This window comes from Sapajus apella, unplaced genomic scaffold (assembly GCF_009761245.1).
Source record: "Sapajus apella isolate SASKATOON/1434 unplaced genomic scaffold, GSC_monkey_1.0 scaffold15, whole genome shotgun sequence".
Taxonomy (NCBI): domain Eukaryota; kingdom Metazoa; phylum Chordata; class Mammalia; order Primates; family Cebidae; genus Sapajus; species Sapajus apella.
Window position 1 is genome coordinate 16,752,827 of NW_022436955.1, and position 13,919 is coordinate 16,766,745.

The window sequence follows — 13,919 nt, forward strand, 5'->3', positions numbered from 1 at the left end:
TGCACTGGGCTAAAATCAAAGTGAGAGCAGGGCTGCATTCCTTTCTGGAGGCTTAAGGGGAGAGTACATTTCTTTGCCTTTTCCAGTTTCTAGGGGATGTCCACATTCCTTGGCTCATGGCCCTCAGTTTTCTCATCTGGAAAATGGGGAAAAGTATACTGGCCACTTCATAAGGTTGTTGGGATCATCAAAGAAACTGCTGGTACATAGCAAGTGCTATAGAATCAGTGTTTGCTCTTTTCCTTTTCCTTCAGATGAGCTATGGCCAGGGTGGTTGACAGAATGATGGCTCTGAATATATGTCCATATCCTAATCCCCAGAACCTGTGACTGTGTCATGTTGCATGGCAAAGGGGAATTAATATTGCCGGTATAAATAAAGCTACTGATCAGCTAATGTTAAAATCGGGAGATAATCCTGGGTTCACAGGATGAGCCCAATGTAAAAGCCCAATGTAACCGACAAAGGCTTTTACAAACAGAAGAGGGAGGCAGAAGACTTGAGAGTGATGAGATGTGAGAGAGACTCAACCTGCTGTTGCTGGCTTTGGAGAATGAGAAAACTGAGGGATAGAGAGGTTGTATCATTTCCTCAAGAGCACAGAGCTAGTAAGTGATAGAGTTGGATTTTAATCTGAATATTTGTAGACTAGGCACAGTGTAGACACCATGGGACAGTATAAAGCAGGGGTCTCCAAACCCCGGGCCATGGACTGGTACCAGTCCAATGCATTGCCTGTTAGGAGTCAGGCTGCACAGCAGGAGGTGAGGGGAGGACAAGGGAGCAAAGCTTCATCTGTATGTACAGCTCCTCCCCATCGCTTGCATTACCACCTAAGCTCCGCCTCCTGTCAGATCAGCTGCAGCATTAGATTCTCATAGGAGCGCACACCCTGTTGTGAACTGTGCATGTAAACGATCTAGATTGTATGCGCCTTATGAGAATCTAATGCCCAGTGATCTGTCACTGTCTCCCATCACCCTCAGATGGGACTGTTTAGTTGCAGGAAAACAAGCTCAGGGCTCCCACTGATCTACATTATGGTGAGTTGTATAATTATTTCACTATATATTACAATGTAATAAGATAGAAATAACATGTGCAATAAATGCAGTGCACTTGAATCGTCCTGAAACCATCCACCCCACCCCTGATCTGTGGAAAACTTGCCTGGCATGAAACTCGTTCCTGGTGCCAAAAAGGTTGGGGACCGCTGGTATAAAGAATGATGAGACAACCCCATCTCTCAAGGACCTCTCTCATAAGATGGAAAAGAATAATTTGTTTTGGGGCACGAGTGCAAGTGGCAGACCAGTGGGGTCTTAAAAAGAACAACCAGCTTGGGAAGACAGGAAGCGGGGTCAAGCTCTTTTCTATGACTTTTTAAAAAGCAGTGTGAACTGGATTTAAGTTCTCTTTCAGAAGGGCTTTATCTGTGGCATCCTTTGCTGGCTTAATGAACTCATTTGTTCAGAAGGGAATGGAATTTGCTTCCACCTGGTTCCCAAAAGTTAGGCTACTATGGGGTACTGTTTTGGTAATTTCCTGCCTTAGGAGTCCCTGGCCTGATGGCTCATATGCAAATCCCATGCTTTCATAAGACACAAGTTCAAGTTATGAATGTCCTAAAGAAACTTTGTTTCTTTAATTTGAAACTCAGACATTTTTTTTTTTTTTTTTTTGCTGGTGGGAGAATGTTTGGGGAGTCCTTCACATTTCTGAGGTTTATAGAGGAATCTGGTACCAGTCCCCTAACTTAACCATTGTGAGGCCTTGTCTCCTGCTTGAGCAGGGCTGTTGAAAAACCATGCTTCTGGGCTACTGGGAACACAGTGCAGACCTATCATTAGCTCCATGGCTTACTGCTGTGGTTCTTAGGTTCCTCTTTGTTTTTTAGAATCATATGGGTTTTTCTTATTTTTGTGCATGCTCAGTTATGCATTTAGTTACATTATATTTTAGCCAGTCTTTCTAGGTATTTTCTGGTGGGCAATTTTTCAAGTGACCCACTCTGCCATACTGCAGTTAGCAGCATTGTCATATTGTCAGTTGAGGGCAGATCCTTTGGGAGGGCATGTGTGTTTATTTCTCCAAGTATTCTAGAATAATCACTGTCTCAGAATTATTTCATGTTAGATCCACATTTCTGTCTGATATCCTATTTCTCCTGGTTTAAAACTACCTTTAATATTTCTTATAACACAAGTCTACTGTAAAGTCTCTGTTTTTGTCTATCTGGGAAAAAAAAAGTCTATTTGTCCTTCATTTTTGAAAGATATATTTTTCGCTATATAGAATTCTGGGCCAACAATTATATATAGGTTTCCAGTACTTTAAATATGTCACTCAGTCGTCCTTTGACTTACGTTTTTCTAATGAGAAGTCTGCTGTAGCTCTTATCCTTGTTCCTCTGTATGTGGTTGTCTCTTTTGCTTGGGCTGCTTCCATGATTTATTTGGTTTTTGCAGTTTGGAAATAATGTATCTAGGTATAAGTTTTGTTTATGTTTTTGTTTTAAGGATTTTGTTTTGCTTTTGCTTGGTTTGGGTTTTAATCTTGCTTGAGGTTCTCTGAGCTTTCTGAATCTTTCATTATATTTTGGAAAATCTCAGGTATTACATCTCCAAATATTTTTTTTGGTCCATCCTCTTTCACTTTTTCTTCTGTTTGAAGGAAATTTCTGCCTACCACAGGTAAAAGCCACAGTCTAAACAGTGTGTACATGTCCCATCTCCCTGGGGAGGAATGGGTCTGTCGTTAGATTTCAGGCTATTTGCTGTGCTACCTCAGCTCTCTAACAAGCACAAGAAATTTGTGATTTTGTTATTTATCTCACTTTTTCTCATTATTAGGCTAAAGCAAACATTCTTTCCAGCTTTCTGCATCCTAGGTAGAAGCAAGATTCTCAACCACTTTAAATAAATCAACCACTAAAGACAAAGGAAAAGTTCTTTTGGAAACCAGTGCCTCCTGATGTTTCTAAATGCTTTACAGGTCTTGTTTGTCATCTCATGGCACACCCCACGCATTTTGATGGTGGGAGAAAAAAGCAGGTTGTTCAACTAGCTTACCATAACTTAGAGATAACCCATCTTGGCCAGGCATGGTGGCTTATGCCTGCAATTTCAGCACTTTGGGAGGCCAAGGTGAATAGAGCACTTGAGCCTAGGAGTTCGAGACCAGGCTGGGCCACATGGTAAAACCCCTTCTCTACAAAAAATACAAAAAAAAAAAAAAAGATCTGGGTGTAGTGGTTCATACCTGTAGTTCCAACTACTTGGGAGGCCAAGGTAAGAGGATTAGTTGAGCCCAGGAGGTCGAGGTTGCAGTGAGCCATGATCACGCCACTACACTCCAGCCTGGGTGACAGAGAGAGACCCTGTCTCAAAAAAAGAAAAAAAAAAATTAACCCATCTTTTTCAATGGAAAAAAATGGTTTCCTGCAACCACTATTCACAATCCCATTAAAAACTGTTAATTGTTATTTTTTCTATGAAAAAAAGAATCCACCTAAGGTGGAAATGCAAGTGAAGGGACATATCTTCCTGGACTGAATTAATGTCCAATGGGAAATTGTTTGGGTGAATTTGAAAAAAAAAAGAAACACCCCAAAATGGCAATTTCTTATATATTTGATTCATGTAAATGTGAAGGAAAAATCACTTCACAGATTTAATACTGTGAAGTTGCAAAAAAATCTAAAACCTTTCTATCCATCTACCTATGAATATGAGTTATCATATTTTCCTAATATAGAAACAATTCTAAGGTATAATGAGAGGCAACTCAGGGACTGGCCAGGAATCGTCAACAGTAGACATGCCGGCTCAGCATTCCCATTTTACAATGAAGAGAGTAAAGCCTGAGGAGTGAAATGACTTACCCAAGGTCCCCCAGTAAGTTAACATCAAAACCTGGATTCATGCAAACATGGGCCGTTTCTGGGCTTGTTTGCCCTGAGGTCCATGTCTCACCATTCCCCAGCAATGCGCAGTGTCACTGTGGGGCTTCATGAGCCTTCCTAGCCTCCTGGCTCAGCTGAATTCCCCTAGGTTTGACTAGTCAGGCTGGAGAGTAGGAAGAAGGAAGAAGCCTTCTCCCTCTTTGTCTTCAGCAGAGTTCCCAGCTGCCACTGCATCTCCTCCATGGTTCTAGCCACTGTCAGGCTGGCCTGACACCTGGCAGAAGTTAAAACCATGGCAGGCCAGCTTGACAGTGGCTAGAACCTGGGGATCTGATAGCACTTCCTCCTCTCCTTTTGATAACACTTTTTGATCTGATAACACTTCCTCATATCCTGGGGATCTGATAACACTTCCTCCTCTCCTTTTGCTTCCAGCCCAGAGGTGGAAATAGCTTACCACTGTTAGGAATCTCAGAGCTGTCTCATCATCTTCAGTTGGGTTTCTCACTTCTCCCATCTTCTGTGTAACCAAGTGTCTCAAATTCCCTGTTTGCAAATATTTTTGTTTTCCTATTTAGATTCTTCATGAAATAATAGCTTTATGTTCTTTCCACAAAATGCCTGTTTTTCAACCACCATTGATTCTGTGAGTTGCCTCAAGTCCTTCCAGTCAGTCCCTTTTCTGCTTAAATTAGCCACAGATGGCTTCTGTTGTTTGCAACTGAGAACACTGATGGCTTCAATGAGAAAGAATGTGGTTGAATTTGTGGTCACAGCATATTGAATTAGAATCTCTAAGGAAATGCCCTGACAAAGATCCATTCTAAAAACCACACAGACGATTCTGTTCCTAGACAGTGTTCTTCAGTTAATATGGTTGTTAATAGACAAGGTAGGGCAGTGGATACAGTCTGAAAATTTGGAGTGAAAAGCCCACGGTCCTGCCACTTTTAGTGTAAATATACAGCTAGAAATAATGTCCAACAGGAAATTGCTTTAAAAAAACAGATCATCCTTTTCTCATTGAAGTAATGATTTAATTCATGGTTAAGTTTGTAAAATGCTTGGGTTCATATAAGTCACAAAAACTTGAGACTTTCTTTGCATGTCTGTTACCCTTATTTGAATGTGAGCTTCTCAAAGGCAAGGATTGTAGCTAACTCTTTTCATTTGTATGTCCCCAGCATCTAACTGTCTAGAATAAATAAGTGCTCAATAAATGCTTATAAGATGCCCAACCAACAATATATCACAAAGGCAAAACTACAACTATAAACCTCTATAATAAAATAAAATAGAAAACATTCTCCAAGTACTATAAAATAAGCATAATGTTTTTACACTAATAAAAGAACCTGCAATACGCTATAAAATGTACAGAGAACAGAAACAATTATTGTTAAATTTAACCTAAAACCCTAGTAGGTATCAGAATAATTTTGATGATTAAAGTAGGGTTAACATTGAAAGGTGAAATAGAGAGGATGAAGAAGCAATTTCAAAATCTAAAAAACTCAAGTAAGGAATTAAATAAGAAAGATCATCTGAAGAATAAATACTAATATGATATTCAATATTCAATATTGTGGGACCAATATTTAGTCTTCTGCTAAAATATTGAATCATTTGGATGGTTTTAGTTCATAAGAAGAGCTCATAATTGATTGAACAGAAACTCAGATCTTTTTCATGGCTCATGGTTTTTCACCAAACCAAACTCCCTCCATAATTAAGTATTTGGTATTAATCAAGACATGATATCAAAACCAAATATTTTGATAGACTGAACCATCCTTATACCCTTAGAGAACAACCCTTTTCCTTCTTTGCAAGAGCATTTTCTGATACTTGATATCTTCTAGCCCGTTCAGCCTGTCTGCCTTTTAGTAAAATGAAGTGCAAAATCAAATTACAGACATGGTATAAGCCCCAGAACTTAACACACTCTACTCAATTGACGTCTGATTTATTAAGGAAGCTTAGGCAGCTCTAAGTAGCACTGGCAATCCTAGGCAATTATAACTGCTGAAGAAGTTCATTGTAATCCAATCCCAACGATTAGCACAAAGGCAAAGTAACCCTCAGCACTCCGTGGAACTTGGATTCCTGGAGGTTGTGCAGATGGGATGATAAGTGTCACTTTCTCTGTAAAAATTTTAAATAGTTTAGGTTCTGCAATGTAATATTCAATTCATTTTAAAACTGTTCTTTTGCTACCAATAAATATTTGAAAATAAAATGAAAGCACAGTGCAGGAAGAAAAATATTAGGAAGTAGGGAAGCCAAGGATAGAAGAAAATATTGTGGTGTAGTTCCCCAGGCCAGGGAACTGGGCTCAGTTCTCACTTCTTTAGATTCTTACTGAGGCCATAAGGAAGGAAAGAACTTTGAGACTGGGAGACTCACCTTCACTTCCCACGAGGCACAGATTTCTGAACTACTGAAGGTCTGCTCCTTCTCCTTCCACCACGATGTCATAAAGAGTGATGACTGATTACAAATATTTCTATTTACCTTTAAGAATGTATCACAGTTCAATTCGGCAGTCTCTTCTGTGAGGCTCCTGTGAGAAAAGAAAGGTGTAGAGGGTGATGAGCGACACAAAGATGAATTTAACCACATGGCTTCCATGTTCAGGGTGGCTTGGGGTAGGCAGAAAGAACAGAGACTTCCCTCTCAGCACCACCACTACCAAATTGGGCAACTTTCGGCAAGTTGCCTGTCCTTGTGAGCATCTAGTTTCCCATGTCTGAAATGCAAATAGCAATATGGACTTTCTCAGGGGTGTGTGAAGATTAGAATTGGCATATGTAAAGCACACAGTGTAGGACCCAGCATAGAATATGTGCTCGAGATACTGTGTTTCCTTTCCCTCTCTTCTTGAGAGTTTCTAGCTATTGAGAGAGGCACACATGAAAACTAACCCAAGTACAAAGTAAACCACTGTAAAAACTAAAAGGGAAGTTACAGTCTCTGAGAGGAAAGAGATACTATTTACAAAAGGGAGAATCAGGAAAGATTCTATATAAGAGGTGACTTTGAATCTGGCTGTGAGAGGTGGCTTCAGAAGGAGTATGGCATGTGGGAAACGGCAAATCATCTGATATGATCCTAGCAGTTCTGATTGTCTATGTGGGGGCCACAATCTGGTGGGAAGGGAAAGCAGGTGCAGTGCTGGGGGAGGTTGTGGGTGAAGAGACTAAAGCCCGCCTCCCATCCCACCCCAGCACTGACTTGGAACATAACAGGTGTATAGGATATTTGGACAGATGTATGTGGGTAATGAAAATGCAAAGACCTGTTGGGAACAGATTGTGTGGGACCTGAAATGCCTCAGAGTTTGAACTTAATTGAACAGATGATGAGGACTGCTGAACGTGTTTGAACAAGAGATTGATGTGTTATGACCTGTGTGTGTTTTTTACACTCTCTCTAGAACAGTGTGAAGGAGGGAGGGGAGAATGATAAAAGCTTGAACTCATTGAAACGCTCAAACACATCCACAGATTCATCACACAGCACCTAGAGGCTGCCAGTGCTGGAGATAAAAATAGCCATAACAAAAAGAATAATAAACACTTGTATAGCATTTCCTGTGTCCCAGACATTATTCTGAGCACTTGACCTATATCAGCCCCTTTAGTCCTCGCTATAACCATATGAAGTAGGTGCTATCATTACCCTCCTTTTACAGCTGAGGAAACTGAGGGTTAAGTGACTTGCCCAAGGTCATGGCCAAGCTGGGTTTTGAACTCATTTAGTTGGCTCTAGAGGTCAGGCTAGCCACCACTGCCCCAGGGTGCCTCTATAGCAATGCCTGGGGTTCCCTGGTGGATTGGTGCCGTAGGTATGGGGACAGGACACAGAAAGGAAGCAAGGAAAATCAAGAAGTAAAAGGAGAGGAGATCCACTTATTTGTGGGGTGTAAAAATCAAAACAGTTGAACTTATGGACATAAAGAGTAGAAGAATGGTGAATGGAGGCTGGGAAGGGTGGGGGGATTGGGTGGGGAGGTAGGGAAAGGTTAATGGGTATTAAAAAATAGTTATAAAAAATGAATAAGACCTATTTGATAGCACAACAAGGTGACAATAGTCAATAACTTAATTGTACATTTAAAACTAAGAGTATAATTGGATTGTTTGTAACACAAAAGGTAAATTCTTGAGGATGGATACCCCATTCTCTATGATGGGATTATTTCACATTGCATGCCTGTATCAAAACATCTCATGTACCTCATAAATACATATACCTACTATGCACCCACAAAAGATAAAAAAATTTAAAAAAGAGAGGTGATCAAATAGAAAGCACTAGAGAAAATAACCAATTACTCATAATAAGAAACACCTGAGGTCCTGTAATAATACTCTCAGATGCCACCCAGTGCTACCCTTGCCATAAACTCTATATCCTTATAGCAGAAAGCTTAGATTTTCTGAAATTGAGTTCCTCATCTAAGGGAAGATTTAAGGACTGACAACTCTAAGAACTGTTGTGATTGAAGTAAATAATCAGAAACAGCTCGGTCTGCCAGATACATTACACAACACATTACTTTGAAAAACTAGCAATTTAAAGAAGTGAAATGGACCATAAAAATAATTAAATGGGCTGGGTTTCCTATTTAGGAAGAACTCCCTAAGTTATTTAAGGTATTTCACCATCGGATCCAGTTTCTCTCTTACTATTCACTTCTAAAACAATTAAACTATTTCCTGTTTCCAAATCAACCCTCACTCCCCACAATGTCTACATCCCAAATTATGTTTTCAAGACACGGAATTTGTCCTGAGTTTGCCTTTTCAAATGCACTCTCTACCCTTCTTCAGTTCGTTCTATCCCTGGGTGCTTTACAAATGCCTAGGAGTTCGAACTCCTAGGCATTTCAGGTCCCACACAATCTGTTCCCAACAGATTGTTACATTTTCATTACACACATACATCTATCCAAATATCCTATACAGCTGTCATGTTCCACGTCAGTGCTGGGGTGGGATGACAGTCACCCTAACTTGAGTGCCTGAGCCCAGCAGGGATACTCTATGAATGGTAAAAGAAGGGCTGAATAGAAAGGACACAAGTTCTATGTCCTGGGTCAACAGCCCTCGACTTGCATTTCTGGCTCTGGTTGTGTTCATCCATTGAGGGTCTGGTAGGCAATGAGATGGGAGGGGATGTAAGGTCAGGATATGTTTTCCGCATTGTCTTTCCTGGGAGACCACCTGGATTGCTGTCTCCCCTGGCTGCATCTCCTTGTTTTCCATAAGGCAGCCTTCTCTTAGGCCCCTCCTTGTGGGTTTCAAAACCATGCCTTCCCCATGGCTCTTTGGTGGCAGCACTAAGGTTACCAGCTGGGCTATTGCATCATCTTCTGTAGTTCCTCTACACCACTCCCATCCTTTTAAAATAGACGCTTTCTTAATCTGTCCTGAATTATCCTAAGGCGAGTGAGGGTCCCATCCCTTTCCTTTTGGGTCTCTCTTATATTTGTCCACTATGATGCCCTCTCTCCTCTGAATTCTCACAAAATTCAATTTTTATCCCTTTGAAGGCACTGATCTTTTGAAAATGACAATATTTGCATACGTATTTTAAGCCTGTTCCTTACAGCAAATCTCCATGTTTGAGGACAACGGCTGGATTTTATTCATTTGCAGTCACCCTGACTTGAGTGCCTGAGCCCAGCAGGCTCCTCAATGAATGTTAAAAGGAGGGCTGAATGGCAACGACACAAACAAGAATGTTGTTACATCATTTAACTTGCTCTTATGCTTGCTGATCTAATACTGTCGTTTTAACATTAAAACTAAGTTCTTTCACATTAGGGAGTCAAAGTCTACTTCGCTTCTAGATCATGAAATTGCAGCGCTGGGTCTGAGCTGTCTGCAGACCTAGAACTCCCATCTCCTCTCCTCCCCTTCTCACACTGGTCAGAAATATGCTCTGATGATGTGCCTCTCTGTGTGTTTCAGGCCTTTCTCTGTAGAACCAGCTGTTGGAACTCTTAATGTGGGAGAGTCCATGCAACTGGAAGTGGAGTTTGAGCCACAGAGTGTGGGCGATCACAGTGGAAGACTTATTGTGTGTTATGACACAGGTATGCATTAATCTTTGTTAAAAGTTCTGCATGTTAAGAAACGTCAGATGTGTATGTTCTCAGTCCTAAGAGGGAGCCAAGCTACGAGGATGCAAAGGCATAAGAATGATACAATGGATTTTGTGGACTTGGGGAAGCGGGTGAGAGGAGGGTGAGGGATAAAAGACTACACATTGGGTACTGTGTACACTGTATGCACTCTGATGGGTACACCAGAGTCTCAGGAATCACCACTAAAGGACTTATTCATGTAACCAAACACCACCTGTTCCCCCAAAAAACTATTGGAATGAAAAATAAATAAATAATAATAAAATAAATTTTAAAAAATATAAAAAGGTTAGATGGGAAATATGATAAAGCTGAATAGGAAATGGTTATTTTGGCTGCATTCTAAGCTAAGATCCACAAGATAAAAAACCAATGAATGCCTCCAGTAGAAATGATGTGAAGTCAGATAGAAATCTCACCTACCTGGTGTCCCCAGTGCTTAAAAGCCTGAGGAATACAGGGCTCAGGAAGGAACCCATCCCCAGAAGCCACATTGGTGGATTGAGGTTGTCTGTATATTAAAATTTGTAGGTAATTTAATGCCCCGTGGGTTTTCCATTTGATTTATTGTGATATTTGTCTAGCATTTTAAAAATGTAAACCCCAATTCAGAATGTTCTTGTATGTGCCCACTAGTCTATGTAAGATCCAGTTACTTTAATCCTTAAAACATGCAGATATCTTATGTAACATCTTACATGAATATAGGACTCTGTTGCCACTAGCATTTTCTTGAAGGCCACACCCTCTGTAATCATGAAAATTACACATTGTTGTTGCAAATAGTCAATTTATGGTCATGTAAGATAGCATGTACATTATGCAGTCTCCAACGCTGGCTTTCAGATTAATATTTTACATTGCCTTTTATTATTTTATGATTTTTCTCATTTCCTTCTCCCTTCTGTTTTACTCATTCATGTTGATTAACCCAGATTATCTGCAGAAGGGCATTGTAGGGAGAAAACAGAAGCACACAGAGGGGAAAGAGTAAGCTAAGATCCACAAGATAAAGAACCCATAGAAATGATATGGAGTCAGATAGAGATGCTTGAACGCCTGAGGAATACAGGGCTCAGGAAAGAACCCATCCCCAGAAGTCACACTGGTAGATTGAAGTTAGCTGTGTATAGATAGAGACTTGAAGGTATACCCAGAGAAGGAGCAGCACAAGACATTTAGGGTACAGTTCAGAGTTGCTGGCTTTGTGGAAGCGTATCTGTGCAGGACGACTCAAGCCCTTGCCTTAGGACCTACGGTTAAGTGGCCCTGGCTCCATATTGCCCAGCAGAACAACACACAGCCCATGAAGTGGCCTATCTGTTTTATCTATTAGTGTTAGCTACATTTCACTGGCTTTTAGCAAGAGAAGCTAGCTTAAGCAAAAGGGAGAATGTTTGACCCATGTAACCAAAGGGTAGGACGGTCTGTTTAAAAGCATAGCTCATAATACATTAGGACATCAGTTTTCCAAGGTAGTTGTGTCATCTTGCATTCCAACCAGCAAGGCATGAGAGTTCTAGTTGCTCCACATCCTCACCAACATATAGCGCTGTTTTGTTAATTTTGGATATACTAGTGGTATAAAGTGATGTCCAACAGGTTTTAATTTTCATTTCCCTAATAATTAATAATGTTGGGTGCCTTCTCAAGAGCTTCCTGGACATTCATGTATCTTTTTTAAGTGTCTGCTGATGACCTTTCTTTGCTTATTCTTTTGTTATTAATTTGTAAGCATCTTTTATTAATATTCTAAATACTAGTCATTTGTCAGATATATGTATTATTAATGCGTTCGTTTCTGTGATAATATTTCTTAATAAGCAGCGATTTTGAATTTTGATGAAATCCATGTTATCAATTTTCTTTTCTTTTAAGATTAACTCTTTTCGCCTCCATCCTAGGAAATCTTTGCCTTCTCCAAGATCATGAATATACTTTCCCATGTTTACTTCTGGAAATGTTATAGTTTTAGCTTCTGGGTTTAGATTAATGCTCCATCTTTGATATAATATTTGTGTATATGTGATGTAGAGGCTGTGTGTCATTTTCCCCCATATGCATTATTTGTTCTATTCTATCTTGTTCTGGAATACAGAATAGTTATTCTATTTTTCCATTATTTAATATGTTATTATGCTGTTATTCATTCCTTTTTTCCTCTATGTTTTTAATTTCTTTTTCTTTGTAGACTGATCTGGATACTTTCTTCTTATCCATTATCCCATTCAATAATCCCCTCTTCAGTGAACTCTCACCTGCTGAGTTTTAATTTTTTAATTATTATGATTGTTTTTATTTCTGGAAGTTTTATTTGGTTCTTATCAAATCTGACTGCTCTCCGTCCCCTCCTTATTTTTCCAGTTTTTCTTTGATTTCTTAAATATATTAATTGTGGTTATTAATATTTTGTATCTGATAATGCAAATAAATTAAGTCTACTGTTTAGTATGCTGTTTATTGTTTCTGCTGGTTTTCGACCAGGGTATCTTATGTCTTTTTGTGTTTCATAATTTTTGGATTTGGAGTTCCACCTCTGGGCAGGCCCTGGACTTTATCAGCTGTCCTAGGCACATATATTGCAATCTTTAAAGCAGAAGTTTGAAGGTTCACAAAAGCCATTAGGGCAAAGGTCAGCCTTGGCACTAGACTATTTCTTGGTATGCTTGTCTTCACTTTGATGTCCTCATTGTCCTATCAGGTGAGTGATGAATTTAAAAGTAGTTGTAAAAATACTTTCTCAGCTGAGTGCAGTGGCTCACGCCTGTCATTTCAACATTTTAAGAGGCGACAGCAGGAGAATTGCTTGAGCCCAGAGGTTTGAGACCAGCCTGGGCAACACAGCCAGACTTCATCTCTATAAAAATAAACAAAAATTAGCTGGGTATGGTGGGAAGCTATAGTCCCACCTACTTGGGAAGCTGAGGTGAGAGGATTGCTTGAGTCTGGGAGTCGAGACTGTGGTGATTCTGCCCACTGTACTCCAGCCTGGGAAACAGAGTGAGAGTCTGTCTCAGTCAATCAATCAATCAAATACATAAAAATATTTTCTCAAATATTTCAATGAGGTCCCTAGTTTCATTGGCTGCCTGAAAGTGACTCCAGTTTATGCCTTTTTTCACATTGGTCATTATTATTTATAGACTAGTTCCTTCTTTCCTACTACTTTATAGACCTTTCTCTACATCATGATATAAACATTGTCTATCCTTCCATGCATTTGGTTTTCTTTATTTTCTCTCATCAGTAGTTTTCTGTGTAGAAGTCTTGAATATTTACATTAGATCTAATTCTATTCAAATCCCTTCTTCACTTGTTCTTTTATTATTAATTTGTAAGCATTCAGTGGTTTTTGATGTTAGTATAAGTAGTTTTTCATTATATTTTTATTGAGGTATAATTTCAATATAAGATGCACAGAGTGCAAATATACAGTTTGATAAGATTTGACAAGTGTAACTACCTATATGTACCCATTGCCCAATTAAAGAGACAGAACATCTACTGCCTCATGCCGATTCGCAGGCAACCCCTCCACCCCCCATCCAGAGGTTCTGATTTCTATCACCCTATATTAGTTTTCCTTCTTCTTAGACTTAAAATAAATGTACTCATACAGTATATACTCTTTTGTGTCTTGCTTCTTTCACTCAGCATAATGTTTTTGAGATTTATCCATGGCCTTGTGTCTGGCAGTAACTCCCTTTTTATTGCTAAGAAGCATTCTACTATATGGTTGTACATAATGTATTCATTCTATTATTAATGTAAATTTGGATTTTTGAAGTTTTGGGCTTTATGAATAAAGGTTTAATAACCATTTTTTTTTTTTTTTTTTTTTTGAGACGGAGTTTCGCCCT

General features: G+C 39.5%; 1 protein-coding gene across 3 annotated transcripts in view; it reads left to right on the forward strand.

The window, feature by feature from the left end:
• The window catches only part of HYDIN (HYDIN axonemal central pair apparatus protein), a 432,426-nt gene that overhangs the window by 74,664 nt on the left and 343,843 nt on the right, over positions 1-13,919 (forward strand). For all 3 annotated transcript variants that reach the window (XM_032284417.1, XM_032284419.1, XM_032284418.1), the window contains one exon: positions 9,884-10,008. In XM_032284417.1, coding sequence (XP_032140308.1) covers positions 9,884-10,008 — 125 coding nt within the window. The remainder of the gene's footprint in view (positions 1-9,883; positions 10,009-13,919) is intronic.